This window comes from Pseudorasbora parva, chromosome 24, assembly GCF_024679245.1.
Source record: "Pseudorasbora parva isolate DD20220531a chromosome 24, ASM2467924v1, whole genome shotgun sequence".
Lineage (NCBI taxonomy): Eukaryota > Metazoa > Chordata > Actinopteri > Cypriniformes > Gobionidae > Pseudorasbora > Pseudorasbora parva.
The window spans coordinates 14,277,425-14,291,036 of NC_090195.1; the positions used below are offsets into that span (position 1 = coordinate 14,277,425).

Here is a 13,612-nt window from a genome sequence, read left to right on the forward strand (position 1 = left end):
ATATATATATATATATATATATATATATATATATATATATATATATATGCGTTAATTAAGATTAATTACGAAAAAAATAAATAACATAATTTTAACCACACTTATTTTTGCACCGCTTAACGTTTTTCAATGAATGAGTTTCGACGGACCGATTATACTGGAACACCAACTAGCGTTCACGAGTCACGACAACAACAAACCATAGTGAACGTTTACGAAGAAGCTGATGAGACCACTTTGCTTGACCCCGTGGATGGGAAATTTTTAAAAATTTGGAAAAAAGCGAGGTAGCGTCAACAAGAGCATGGTTGTGTGCAAGCTATACAACAAGGAATTTGCGTATCACCGCAGCACATCGAGCCTCAAATATCACAAATATGCTTTTGCTACACTTAATGGCAAACATTGCACTGGTCTGCTGGACTGAAATAAATAAACTATATTTTGTTGATTAAGCTTATGTATTCAGTCATTATTCAATGGTATACTAAAAATCCATGTGAAAAATTACTTCTCACTGTTCTCAGGTCAAATATTTATATGCAATTAAAATGTGATTAATTTCGATTAATTAATTACAAAGCCTCTATTTAATTAGATTAATTTTTTTAATCGAGTCCCGGCCCTAATATGCTGATATTCACTAGCCTGACAAGCCAGACCCACATCAAGATGTTTGGTCTGGAAACTCACCATTGACAGGGCTCAATCGGAGGGGCGGGATAAACGGTTGTCTTTCAAACTCCCTCTGCACGGCGTGCACACAATTGGATAGCGCTACAACCACCCAGAGCAAGGAAGGTGAAGCGGAGCTAGTTGATAGATTAAACTTTCGCCGTATCCGGTCGGCAAAACAGAACACATCTTCCGTTTTTAAGAATGACTTCAGTGCCGTTCTTTGTTTTCTCAGAGAAAAGCTTAACTCCAAGTCTTCCAGAGTCGCGGTCAAAGCTGATTTGAAAGGCCGCCATTTGCCAGCTTCTTTTACAGTCTATGGTGTTTACGAGCAGCACACAAGCACAACTCTCCCGTCAGTAAGTTAAGCCTTGCCCACTGACTCTATACTTGATGCGATTGGCCTGATCAGAGTTTGGTTTTTACAGCTCAGAACTGTATTGAGAGTTGCTAGACGACACTCACGGATGTGAGTTTTGATCTGTGAGTTCACAGATTAGATTTCCTGCTGCTAGGGTGCGTCTAGATTTCTAGGCTAGATTTTCACAGCACTAGTAAATCAAAAGTTAATCATCACTTTGTTTCTAAATACTTGAGTGAAAACCTTTTAGACTCAAATTACTTAGACATTTTGAAGAATTAGCTTTGAAACAAAAGAGAGTGTGCTTGAAAAATGGATAACCCCCATAACTTGATCTTCAGGTGAAACAACAGACTTTTCTCTTATGCTAGACTTATCCAATCTTTTTGATCTGCTTAAACTCTGTCTCTTTCTTGCAATCAAACACAAGCTCATTCAGATCTGCCTGCATCCAATCAACAGCTGATGGATTAAAGCCCAACAGTTTCACTGGGCTGGGTCACTAAATAAATACTGAACATTGAAAAAGTATGTCGGTGCTACTGTTACATCATGACTTTAAGCTCTGTTTCAAAAACTAGCTTCGCTTCCTACTCCGTACATAGGCAGCATCCTTTCATGGCATCTTAACTGTGACTATATCTCAACTTGAAAGCTTAAAGGTGACTGATTTGGAACACTGTTAATATGCAGCGAACCCATGTATCCCACAATTAGCACCCCACACATGAGTTACAATTAATTAAAATGAAGTTTGTCATTAGCATGTTGCTAAGCTAACAACATGGTACTCTAATAAGCAAAAATATTAGGTATAGCTACAAAAAACATGGTGTTTGTGTTTAGCTGAATGAATAATTTGATCATTTTAAAGAAGCCTAGCCCTGTAAGTGTTTCAGTAGATCATTTGTATCTTTTATGTTGTGTTTACTCTCATAAATGACCTTTTGGACTGAGGTGTAATTGGATAAAGTATGTTTTAGTGCTTAATGTATGAGAAGAGAGAACATCCTCTTATGTTCTCTTTATCCTGTTTATAGGAAAAAGGTTGACACAGGGCAAAATCCACTCAGAGATATTTAAATGCACCATTTGCAGACACTCATACTCAGGGTTTAGAATATGGTAGCATAGCATTACCTTTACCAGGGCAAACCACAGTGAATGAAATGAGCTGTATCATTAAAAGATGCGGCAACACATTACCCAGCAGCACACATTTGTTTGCATGAAAAATCTGCTGAGCCAGAATGTGAAGATGGAGGAGGAGGTGTCAAAAACAGCTAGACAGCAGGCAGTAGAAGAAGAAAAAACTATAGCTCAAAAGTACAGCAATAGTTCAGTCAAAAATGAATGCTCCGTCTCATGTCATTCCAAACCTGTCACTGTTTCCCATGAAAATACAATAAATGGAGCCCAGGAACATTCAAGCTTCCAAAAGGACTCAAAATTACCCTAAATGTCTTTGACATAGTTCATTTAAATGTATATCACAGCTATATTCCAAGTCTTCTTATGATAGTATAATAATAGCATATTCCTTCACATTGCAACTGAATCATCATGTCAGCGAGTTGAATTCATGCATCAGATCAGACTGATTCACAAACAAATCATTTAGGTTTTAGTAACTGGATCAAATGATTCATTCGAAAATATCTGACACAACATATTGATTAGTTCTTGGATCGGACATCATTAGTTCTCACAAAAACTCATGAAAGAGCGCTAGGGAATGTCAAGGTATGTTCCTTAAACAAAGCTATCATTGTAAAAAACATTGATGATGCATCTTCACTGCCTTGCATTGAAGAAAAATAAAGCCGCCAATGTCCGAATATGGCGCTGACGTCTTGTGCAGTTTTGGGACCGAGTGTGTGCGGTAGTAAATGCGGGACCAGAGTCTACGCTGCAGAGAGCAGGAAGTAGAGCTACAATATCAAAAGCCCGTCCACACTCACAGATGTAGAACAATTTATTATGTTGGTACGAAATAAACAATTATGGAAATAACTAATAAAAAAATAAAAAAAGTCAGTTAGTGCCTCAGAGAAGCCATCAATCATGAGATCACACCCCCCGTTTAACTTATTTATAAAACAAACTCTTGAAAGGAAATCATTGTGATAAAAAAAACTGCCTAAAATGACATAAGCCATTGGCGAAAAATGATATGGAGTATAATTTGATTGTTTAGTTTGTCTGGCGTCCATTAGAATGGATGAAGGGGCGGGGTTTATGAGCTATACTTGGACCAATCACCTGGGGGCGATTGAGGTGCTTTGGCTTCAGTTTTTAACATGAGTGCGGCATGCTTGCTTTAAATTTAGTTCGATTGCTGTAAGACATACAGTATGTTTTTAAGCTGTATTGTTACTACATTTTTTATTTCCCAACACGTTTCTTTCCTGTGAGGGACGAGACTTTGGAATCTGATGCAAGTTAACAAGTTTATTAGAAAGATGAGAACAGAAAGTGAAGGAAATATCCACAACGGATCTCAGGTTAAAGTGTCACTGAATACTGAACAGTCCTCCTCGGGTCTCAGGGCAGCAGTAGAAAACTCGGTAGTGTGATGCTCCCAATCGATACTGAACAGTCCTCCTCGAGTCTCAGCAGCTGGAGAAAACTCAGTAATGCGGCGTTCCCTGGAACTCAATACACGCTCAACCGGATCCAGTCTAAAGGCAAGACACACCGATGAGCAACGTTGAAAGACAAACGAAAGTTCACAGGATACACAGTACCGAAGGGAAGCGAAGAAGGCAGCTCAGTCTAGTGGTGAGATACGCTAGACAGCGGAAATCCAAAGATCCAAGGAGGAATCCACAGGGGAGGACGAGAGAGAGAGAGAGACTCACAGAGATCCAACAAACAGGTGAAAGGAGAACGGCCCGGGCAAACACAGTCTCAGCTGAGTCCTGGAGGCAAAACAAAAGGTGAATGCAAAAACAAAAAGAAACAAACAAAAAATAAACACGAACCGGACGACACACGGCAGCGATCACACAGGAGGAAACAACGAACGCGCAATGAGAACAAAACATCAGGACATTAAATAGAGAGATGAACACGAGACAACGGTGGAAAGCAATCAGAGATAACGAGGAGGGAGGAGACAGAGAGTGTACATGTGGAAAACAAGGGGTAGACAAACAATTAGAGCAAATCACCCCGGAATCCTGACAGTACCTCCCCCCCCAGGTCCGGCACTGGACGGACCCGGGAGGGGCTCACCTTGGCGACGACGGAGATCCTCGATCAACCCGGGGTCCAGAATGTCCCGAGCCGGTACCCAACACCTCTCCTCCGGACCGTATCCCTCCCAGTCCACGAGATACTGATAACCTCTACCCCTACGGCGAACATCTAGTAACCTCCTGACCGAATAGGCAGGAGCACCATCCACTAGTAGCGGGGCAGGGGGCTTAGGGGTAGAGACGGGGGAATTAATGGGGGCAAAAATCACTGGTTTAACCCTGGATACATGAAAAACAGGGTGAACCCGACCAAGAGAAGGAGATAACTTAAGCTTAACTGCCACTGGACTGACAACCTTGACAATACTGAATGGCCCAATGAATCGCGGAGCCAGCTTACGAGATGACTCGCGGAGAGGCAGATCCTTGGAAGAAAGCCAAACCTTTTGTCCACAAATGTAACGGGGAGGAGGTCGTCGGTGGCGGTCAGCCGCAGCTTTGGTTCGTCTGGAACTTTGTAATAAGAGTGTTCTAGCTCTTCTCCAGGTGCGTTTGCACCTTCGGACAAAAGCTAGAGCAGACGGTACCGCTGCATCAGGTTCTTGTGATGGGAACAGAGGCGGTTGAAAACCAATAGATGACTCAAACGGGGACAAATTGGTCGAGGAAACGGGAAGCGAGTTGTGAGAATACTCGACCCAGGGTAGCTGTTTGCACCAGGAATTCGGATAACGGAACGACAGACAGCGGAGCGTACGACCTAGATCCTGATTAGCCCGTTCACATTGTCCATTGGTCTGCGGGTGATACCCAGAAGACAAGCTGGCAGTAGCACCGATCTGTCTACAAAACTCCTGCCAAAAACGCGAGATGAACTGAGGACCCCTATCTGAAACCACGTCAGTCGGAAGACCGTGTAAACGAAAAACATGGTTAATCAGAACCTGAGCCATCTCCTTTGCAGAAGGAAGTTTGGGCAGGGGAATGAAATGAACTGCTTTGGAAAAGCGATCCACCACAGTCAAAATAACAGTGTTACCATCAGACGCCGGTAAGCCAGTGACAAAATCAAGGGCTATGTGAGACCAGGGGCGGGAGGGCACGGGCAAAGGTTTAAGCAGACCAACGGATGATAGATGAGAGGCTTTATTACGAGCACAAACCTGACAGGCTAACACAAACTGTCTGACGTCCGGGCCCATATAAGGCCACCAAAAACGTTGACGGACGGTAGCCAACGTTCTCCGAACCCCAGGATGGCCGACAAACCTGGACTCATGACACCACCGGACAACATCGGAGCGCACCGCCTCGGGAACCCACAGACGACCCACCGGGCACCCCTCAGGAACCTCCACCCCTCGGCCGGCCTCTCTCACCCGCTGTTCGATGCCCCAGACGAGAGCCCCAAGCACCCTCCCCTCCGGGATGATGGTCTCGGACCGCTCAGATTCTGTGCCACCGAACAGACGGGAGAGAGCGTCAGGTTTAACGTTCTTAGAGCCTGGCCGGTACGAGAGGGTGAAGTTAAAACGATCAAAGAAAAGTGCCCAGCGAGCCTGTCTGGATGTTAGCCTCCTGGCTGAACGGATGTATTCTAAATTCTTGTGGTCCGTCCAGACCAGAAAGGGCTCCGAAGCTCCTTCTAACCAGTGGCGCCACTCACCCAAGGCGAGTCTAACCGCCAGCAGCTCCCGGTTACCTATGTCGTAATTACGCTCTGCTGGGTTTAACCGGTGAGAAAAAAAAGCGCACGGATGCACTTTCCCGTCAATAGGTGACCGCTGAGACAAAACAGCGCCTACCCCGACATCAGAGGCATCTACCTCCACTATAAATTGGTAAGCCGGATCAGGAAAAGAAAGAACAGGAGCAGAGATGAAACGGGACTTTAATTCATCAAAGGCCTTCTGAGCTTCGTTATTCCAACGGAAACCTACTTTAGTAGAGGTAAGAGTAGTAAGGGGTCTAGCGATCTGACCGAAATTTCTGATGAAACGCCGGTAAAAATTGGCGAAACCCAGAAAACGCTGTAACTCCTTACGTGTGTCGGGTACTGGCCAATCAGCGACTGCCTTGATCTTAGCGGGATCGGGACGAATCTCCCCAGCGGCGATAACAAAACCCAAGAACGAAACCGACTCCTTGTGGAATTCACACTTCTCCGCCTTGACAAATAACTGATTCTCCAATAACCGTTGTAAGACTAGGCGAACATGCTGGGTGTGTATCTGCATAGAAGGGGAGAAGATGAGAATGTCATCTAGATACACAAAGACAAACTTGTTAATCATGTCTCCCAACACTTCATTTACCATAGTCTGGAAGACAGCTGGTGCGTTCGCAAGGCCGAACGGTAAAACGGAATATTCCCAGTGTCCCGAAGGGGTATTAAACGCTGTCTTCCACTCATCGCCCTCCCTTATGCGAACCAAGTGATAAGCGTTGCGCAGATCTAACTTGGTGAAGACACGAGCTCCCTGTAATAATTCAAAGGCAGTCGACATTAATGGTAAGGGGTACTTATTTTTAACAGTAATGTCGTTTAACCCTCTGTAATCAATACATGGACGAAGGGAGCCGTCCTTCTTTTTAACAAAGAAAAAACCTGCCCCAGCGGGGGAGGTGGAGCGGCGAATGAGACCGGCGACTAGAGCTTCGTTAATGTATTTATCCATGGCCTCTCTTTCAGGACCAGAAAGGGAAAAAACGCGACCCTTAGGCGGAGAAGTACCTGAGAGGAGATCGATAGCACAATCATACGACCGGTGAGGAGGCAGGGACGTAGCTCGGGCCTTACTGAACACCCGATGTAGATCGGAATACTCCGTCGGAACCCCCGATATATCAACCGCAGGAACCTGTAAAACAGGACAAATAGGACCAGAAGGAGCAGGACCAAGACAAGAAACATGACAAGACGGTGACCATGACAAGACAACACTATTCTGCCAATCAACGTGAGGGTTATGTCTAATCAACCAGTCGTGCCCTAAAATAATGGGTGACTGGGAAGAATGTAACAAAAAAAAATTTACATCCTCACGATGATTGCCAGAGACAAAAAGACTTACAGAGGGAGTGCGGTGACTGATCTCTGCCATGTGTTGACCCTTTAATGTAAAAGCAGATAATTTATCCGTAAGAGGCACAGCAGGAATGCCCCAAGACTCGGCTAAAGACGCGTCCATGAAACTCGCCTCGGCACCGGAGTCCAGCAGGGCCTGTGAGTGAAACACATGATTATCAAAGTAGATGGAGACAGCCAGCAAGGTATGGGATCCGAGAGAAGAGCTGATCTGAGAAACGCCCACCGATACTCCCGGAGCTAACGGCGAGCGGTCCCTTTTACCGGACAGTTTAGAGCCCTATGCCCCGGTTTACCACAATAAAGACAAAGGCTGTTAACGAGTCGGTGTTGTCTCTCCTCAGCAGTAAGCCGGAGCCGGCCCAGTTGCATAGGCTCTCCTGAGGAGGAAGATGATGTAGAGGTGTTGTCACTTGCACGCAACGAAGGGTCGAAGAGAAGATGTTGAAATGAGCGACGAACCCTCCGCTGCCTGTGACGGGCCTCGACTCGAAGAGCCAGATCGATAGCTGCTTCCAAAGAGACGGGAAGATCATGAGACGCGATCTCATCTTGTATGTTCTCGTTGAGACCTCTCAAAAATTGGGCTTTCTGGGCAGCATCGTTCCACCCGCTGGACACAGCAAAGGTCCGAAACTCAATAGCGTAATCTGTGACAGAAGATCCATCCTGCGTGAGATGGGTCAATTCAGCCGCAGCTAAATCACCTTGTACCGTCCGGTCGAAAAGTTTGATCATCTCAGAACGAAGAGACTCAAATGATGAACAACAAGGGTCCTGTGCCTCCCAGACTGCCATTCCCCAGTCTCGCGCTCTGCCAGTTAGAAGAGTAAGGAGATATGCTACCTTCGATACCTCAGCAGCATACCTCCGAGGTTGGAGCGCGAAAACTAGGGAGCACTGTGATAGAAAAGCTCTGCAGGTCTTGGCGTCGCCATCATAATTGGGAGGATTAACTGCCTGAGGCTCACGTTCAGATCTGCTCTGACTCTCAGCTGCAGAAGAAGAACCCTCTCCTCTCCCAACAACCTGTGCCACCTGCTCCAACCTGTTCTGGATCTCAGTTATTCGACCAGATAGTAGTTGGAAATCATGGGAAGCCTCTGTGAGTAAGGAGGAATGCTGGTCCAATCTCGCCCCCTGCTGGGCCAAGGCCGCCTGAACAGACTCTCCGCTTGCAGACTCCATTCTGTGGCGCGTTCGTTCTGTGAGGGGCGAGACTTTGGAATCTGATGCAAGTTAACAAGTTTATTAGAAAGATGAGAACAGAAAGTGAAGGAAATATCCACAACGGATCTCAGGTTAAAGTGTCACTGAATACTGAACAGTCCTCCTCGGGTCTCAGGGCAGCAGTAGAAAACTCGGTAGTGTGATGCTCCCAATCGATACTGAACAGTCCTCCTCGAGTCTCAGCAGCTGGAGAAAACTCAGTAATGCGGCGTTCCCTGGAACTCAATACACGCTCAACCGGATCCAGTCTAAAGGCAAGACACACCGATGAGCAACGTTGAAAGACAAACGAAAGTTCACAGGATACACAGTACCGAAGGGAAGCGAAGAAGGCAGCTCAGTCTAGTGGTGAGATACGCTAGACAGCGGAAATCCAAAGATCCAAGGAGGAATCCACAGGGGAGGACGAGAGAGAGAGAGAGACTCACAGAGATCCAACAAACAGGTGAAAGGAGAACGGCCCGGGCAAACACAGTCTCAGCTGAGTCCTGGAGGCAAAACAAAAGGTGAATGCAAAAACAAAAAGAAACAAACAAAAAATAAACACGAACCGGACGACACACGGCAGCGATCACACAGGAGGAAACAACGAACGCGCAATGAGAACAAAACATCAGGACATTAAATAGAGAGATGAACACGAGACAACGGTGGAAAGCAATCAGAGATAACGAGGAGGGAGGAGACAGAGAGTGTACATGTGGAAAACAAGGGGTAGACAAACAATTAGAGCAAATCACCCCGGAATCCTGACACTTTCCATTACGTTTTATTCTCTTTATATTCTGTATAAAATGGTTTGTGTTAAGGGGTCTTGCATTAATCTATAAAATGGTAAAAGTGAAATTATACAGATATCTATATGATAGAGAAAAAATATTTGAATCTTTACTGGTATAAAGATTTGTATTCTTCAAAAAAGATTTCATGATGGATTTGTAAATGTTTTAGGTTTTTTAGCTGTAAAAATGTAATATGTTTAAATGGTGCCAATACCTCCATATTCTAAGTTTTAATAGAAACCGTAAGTTTTATCTCTTTGAAAGTTACGTATAAAAGGGTTAGTTCACCCAAAAATGACAATTCTGTCAATAATTACTTACCCTAATGTCGTTCGACACCTCTAAGACCTCTGTTTATCACAACACAAACACAAATGAAGATATTTTTGTTGATATCCAATGGCTCAGAAAGGCATTCATTGACACCAATGTCATTTCCTCTCTCAAGACTCATAAAAGACACTAAAGACGTCATTAACAAAGTTTCAAACCGTTATGAATCAGCATATCGATTCATGATTCGGATCGCCAATGTCACGTGATTTCAGCAGTTTGGCTTTTTGACATGCGATCCGAATCATGAATCAATATGCTGATTCATAACGGTTCGAAACTTTGTTTTGAAATCGGCCTATCACATAAGTCGTTATTTATCTTCATTTGTGTTCCGAAGAAGAACCGAAGTCTTACAGGTGTCGAACGACATTAGGGTAAGAAATAAATGAGAGAATATTCATTTTTGGGTGAACTAACCCTTTAATACCTACGTATTAACAATGAGACCAGTCTGACATATGGCGAATGAGAATGTATTTGGTGAGATGTAGTGGCATGAGGGTGAGTAAATGATCAGTTCAATAGTTCAAGAGCAAACTATTGTTTAATATAGATACTTTGAAGCATTATAACCGTTTCTAGTAGAACATCCCTCTGGTGACATTTAGTTGTTTATCTTACCTGCAACCTTTCATCTGGGCACATTTGACTTTTGTACTTGAGAGGATAAAGACTAAGGCAGTTCATTTGGCACAATGAGCCAATCTTTTGAAGGTCGCTGAGAGCAAGGACCAACTGAAGAGAGCTGGCATGAAGTGGAAGCGTCAGTCAGTCAGCCCGATCCTTCAATCAGTAGCACTGCAGATATTTCCTCATAATTATACATTCGAGTGTTGTAGCACCCACTGCTTGTTGTCAGCCTGAACTTCTGAATTACCATGAGTCGTTTATTCTTGTTGGTGCGTTGAGAAGCTTTGGGGTGAATTATGTGAGCATGTGTGAAGGGAAGAGTGGAGGAAGGTAAACAATGTGGAAATGGTGGTTTAAGAAGGCATAATCTGATTTTCAGAACGCTTGGCGGAGGCACACTGTCGTGTCAGATGAGGCAAGTCATCTTTATTAACAAGGGAACAAAGTTGGCAGGCTTGGCCGCAGCCGCCACTGAGTATGACAAAATATCCAGAGATTGCCCTACATAATCATTTATCTTGATCTGAGTCCAGCTAATGCCCAGCTCAGTTATTATTTGGAATCTGTTTCTAATCAATACAGATGCTTCATAGGTTGTATCAATCATGTCTTTCTACATCCTGACATTTGCTCATTTGCTACTGTAAATAGACCTTAGGGGTTTATGAAATAACTAAGGCATTAGACCGGACTGAAAATGCCTGACTATTTGCTTTTGGTGGATTTCACTGTTATTTATCTCAAATGTGGCATTTGCGTGTTTCATTTAGATCCAAAGAGGTGAGGAGGCGCAGACTCACAATATTAAAAATACATCCTCAAACTCACCTTATTGAATCATGATCCAAAGCATGTATATTTATCATTTTAAGTTCATGAAATGAAAATGCTGTCATCATTTACTTACCCTCATGCTGTTCCAAAGTTGAAAGACTTTCTTTTATGCAACATAAAAGACAATATTTTGAAGAATGTTTGTAACCAAACAGTTTTTATTGTATGGAGAAAAATACGATGGAAATCAATGGGAACCAAAACTGTTTGGTTATACGTTTTCTTGCACGCTCTCAAATGTTTGATCTCATGTTGAAGTCCAGTGAGGAAGAGTTGCTAATAAATGTATTTTGTCTTCTCCAGAAGTCATGCCAGTTCCAGAACAGCCTGCTGAAGCAGAGAACGCCACCATGCTCAGCCCAGGACTGAATGCTTCTAATGGGGATGGAGCTGAGACTGAGACCACCTCTGCCATTCTAGCCTCCGTCAAAGAGCAGGTAGGACTTGTACTACTGTCCGCTGTACTACTTCAGTCACATTTTAGGCACAAAGCCAGACCTTTTTCAGTGGAGAAGTTGAATTCTTCGCGGAAATGTCCGTGACTTATCAGGAGACAGCGGTTATCTGTACACATTTGTCATATTAACTACTGTGTCGGACTTTTTCTGAACACTTTCTGGGAGACAAAGATTAAAAGGGGGACGATAAATGCGAGAAAGACTATGTTTTATGACATTGAGTGCTTGTCAAAACTTAACTGGGTAGTATTAAAGTGAACATTATAAAAGATTATACACGTATAGTTATATGGAGGTTTGTAGAATTTAATCGGATGTAGATATACAAAGGCTCAAAGTACATTTTTTCCATCAATCTTTTTTTTTTCTTCATACTCTACTGTTTAAAGGTTTGGGGTCGGTAAGATTTGAAGTCTTTTAGGCTACCAAAGCTGCGTTTATTTGATTAAAAATACAGTAAGAGCAGTAATATTGAGAAATGTTACGATTTTAAATGATCAATTTTAAAACATAAATTATTCCTGTGATGGCAAAGCTGATTTTTCACTATCATTACTTCAGTTTGCAGTGTCAGAAATCATTCTAATGAATATTTGCTGCGCATGAAACATTTCTGATTTTTATAAATGATAAAAACTACTGTGCTGCTCTATTTTTTTTTAAAAACTGATAATAATAAATGAAGTAGAAAACTTTTGTAGCATTATAAACAGCACTTTTTATCAAATGAATGTGTCCTTACTGTGTAAATGTATTCATTTATTTAAAAAAAATAAATCATACTGACCCCAATTGTATAGTTTGTCTAATATATAAATTCTAAATAATAAAACAATATAAAAATATAATGGTTTGGAGAGGCCAGAGGGTTATTGAGCTCAGGTGTAACATTATGAAACCATTTAAAGATCAGGTGATAAAAGATAGAGAAAAAAATGAAATATTTAGAAGGACATTAGGTGTGGGGAAGTAAATGTGAAGATGAATGTTTGACTGAGGAAATGTTCCTGAGGACAAAATCCAGAGTTGCCGCAATGAATGCAAATTGAGAGACGGTGGGGGAAATCAGGAAAATGCCATAAAGTCAGAGCCTGCGGAAATGTTGCACCTTGGGAATCTGTCTTGGTAATGATTTAATTGACACTACTGTATGCACTATATAATAGTATGTAATTTGTATTTGATTACATTCTTCATGTTTGCCAAATCCCAGCTCAGCAGTAAAAGGCCACCTGTGTTTTACCTGATGATTGATTTAGTTTAGGCAGCCATTCCCATCCCACCTGGAATGGCCCGTAAGATTGTGCAGGTGGCTCTTCGGCCCAATCCGTCACAGAAATTAGCCATTAGTTTTATTCATACACAACGGGTTCTCGCTGAGTTGCATGAAGCACAGACGGCAAGCTCATCGCAGCCTCAAAATGTTGATGGCTTTATGTACTGCTTTAATAAAAGCTACATTAAAATCTGAGGTGCTGATGCAGTGTTTCACAGAGCAGAACTGAGCATCTGTACAACGCAGTGCTGGGGTTTCACGGTAGATTTGATTAATAAACCCGTGTATGTCTGTGAGACACTTGCTGTGAGGAGGCTGTGTAAATCAATGATAGTAATGTTTGGAGACTCTCCTCTCTTTCTCTCTAAAGCCCCATCCAGCACCAAAGAGCACTGTACAAGCATAAGTATTTGAGCGAGTTTGACAAGGACCGAGTTAGACGACTGGGTCAGAGCATCTCCAAAACTGTAGCTCTTGTCAGATGTTCGCGGTCTGCAGTGGGCAGTATCTATCAAAAGTGGTCAAAGGAAGGAACAGAGGTGAACCGGCGACTGGGTCATGGGCGGCCAAGGCTCATTGATGCACGTGGGGAGCGAAGGCTGGCCCGTGTGGTCCGATCAAACAGTAGTGTTGCTCAAATTTCTAAAGATTTGAATGATGGTTCTGACAGAAAGGTGTTGTTTTCGTTTACATCACGTGGATGGCCGGGGGCGTGTGTGTCGCTTACCTAGGGGAACACATG

At 43.2% G+C, this 13,612-nt stretch overlaps 1 protein-coding gene across 1 annotated transcript in view; it reads left to right on the top strand.

Annotated features, from left to right (window-relative positions):
* ctnnd2a (catenin (cadherin-associated protein), delta 2a) overlaps positions 1-13,612 on the top strand; it is a 396,135-nt gene that overhangs the window by 28,020 nt on the left and 354,503 nt on the right. The window contains exon 2 of the mRNA XM_067434320.1: positions 11,440-11,573. Within this exon, the coding sequence (XP_067290421.1) occupies positions 11,445-11,573 (129 nt within the window). The 5' untranslated portion in view covers positions 11,440-11,444. The remainder of the gene's footprint in view (positions 1-11,439; positions 11,574-13,612) is intronic.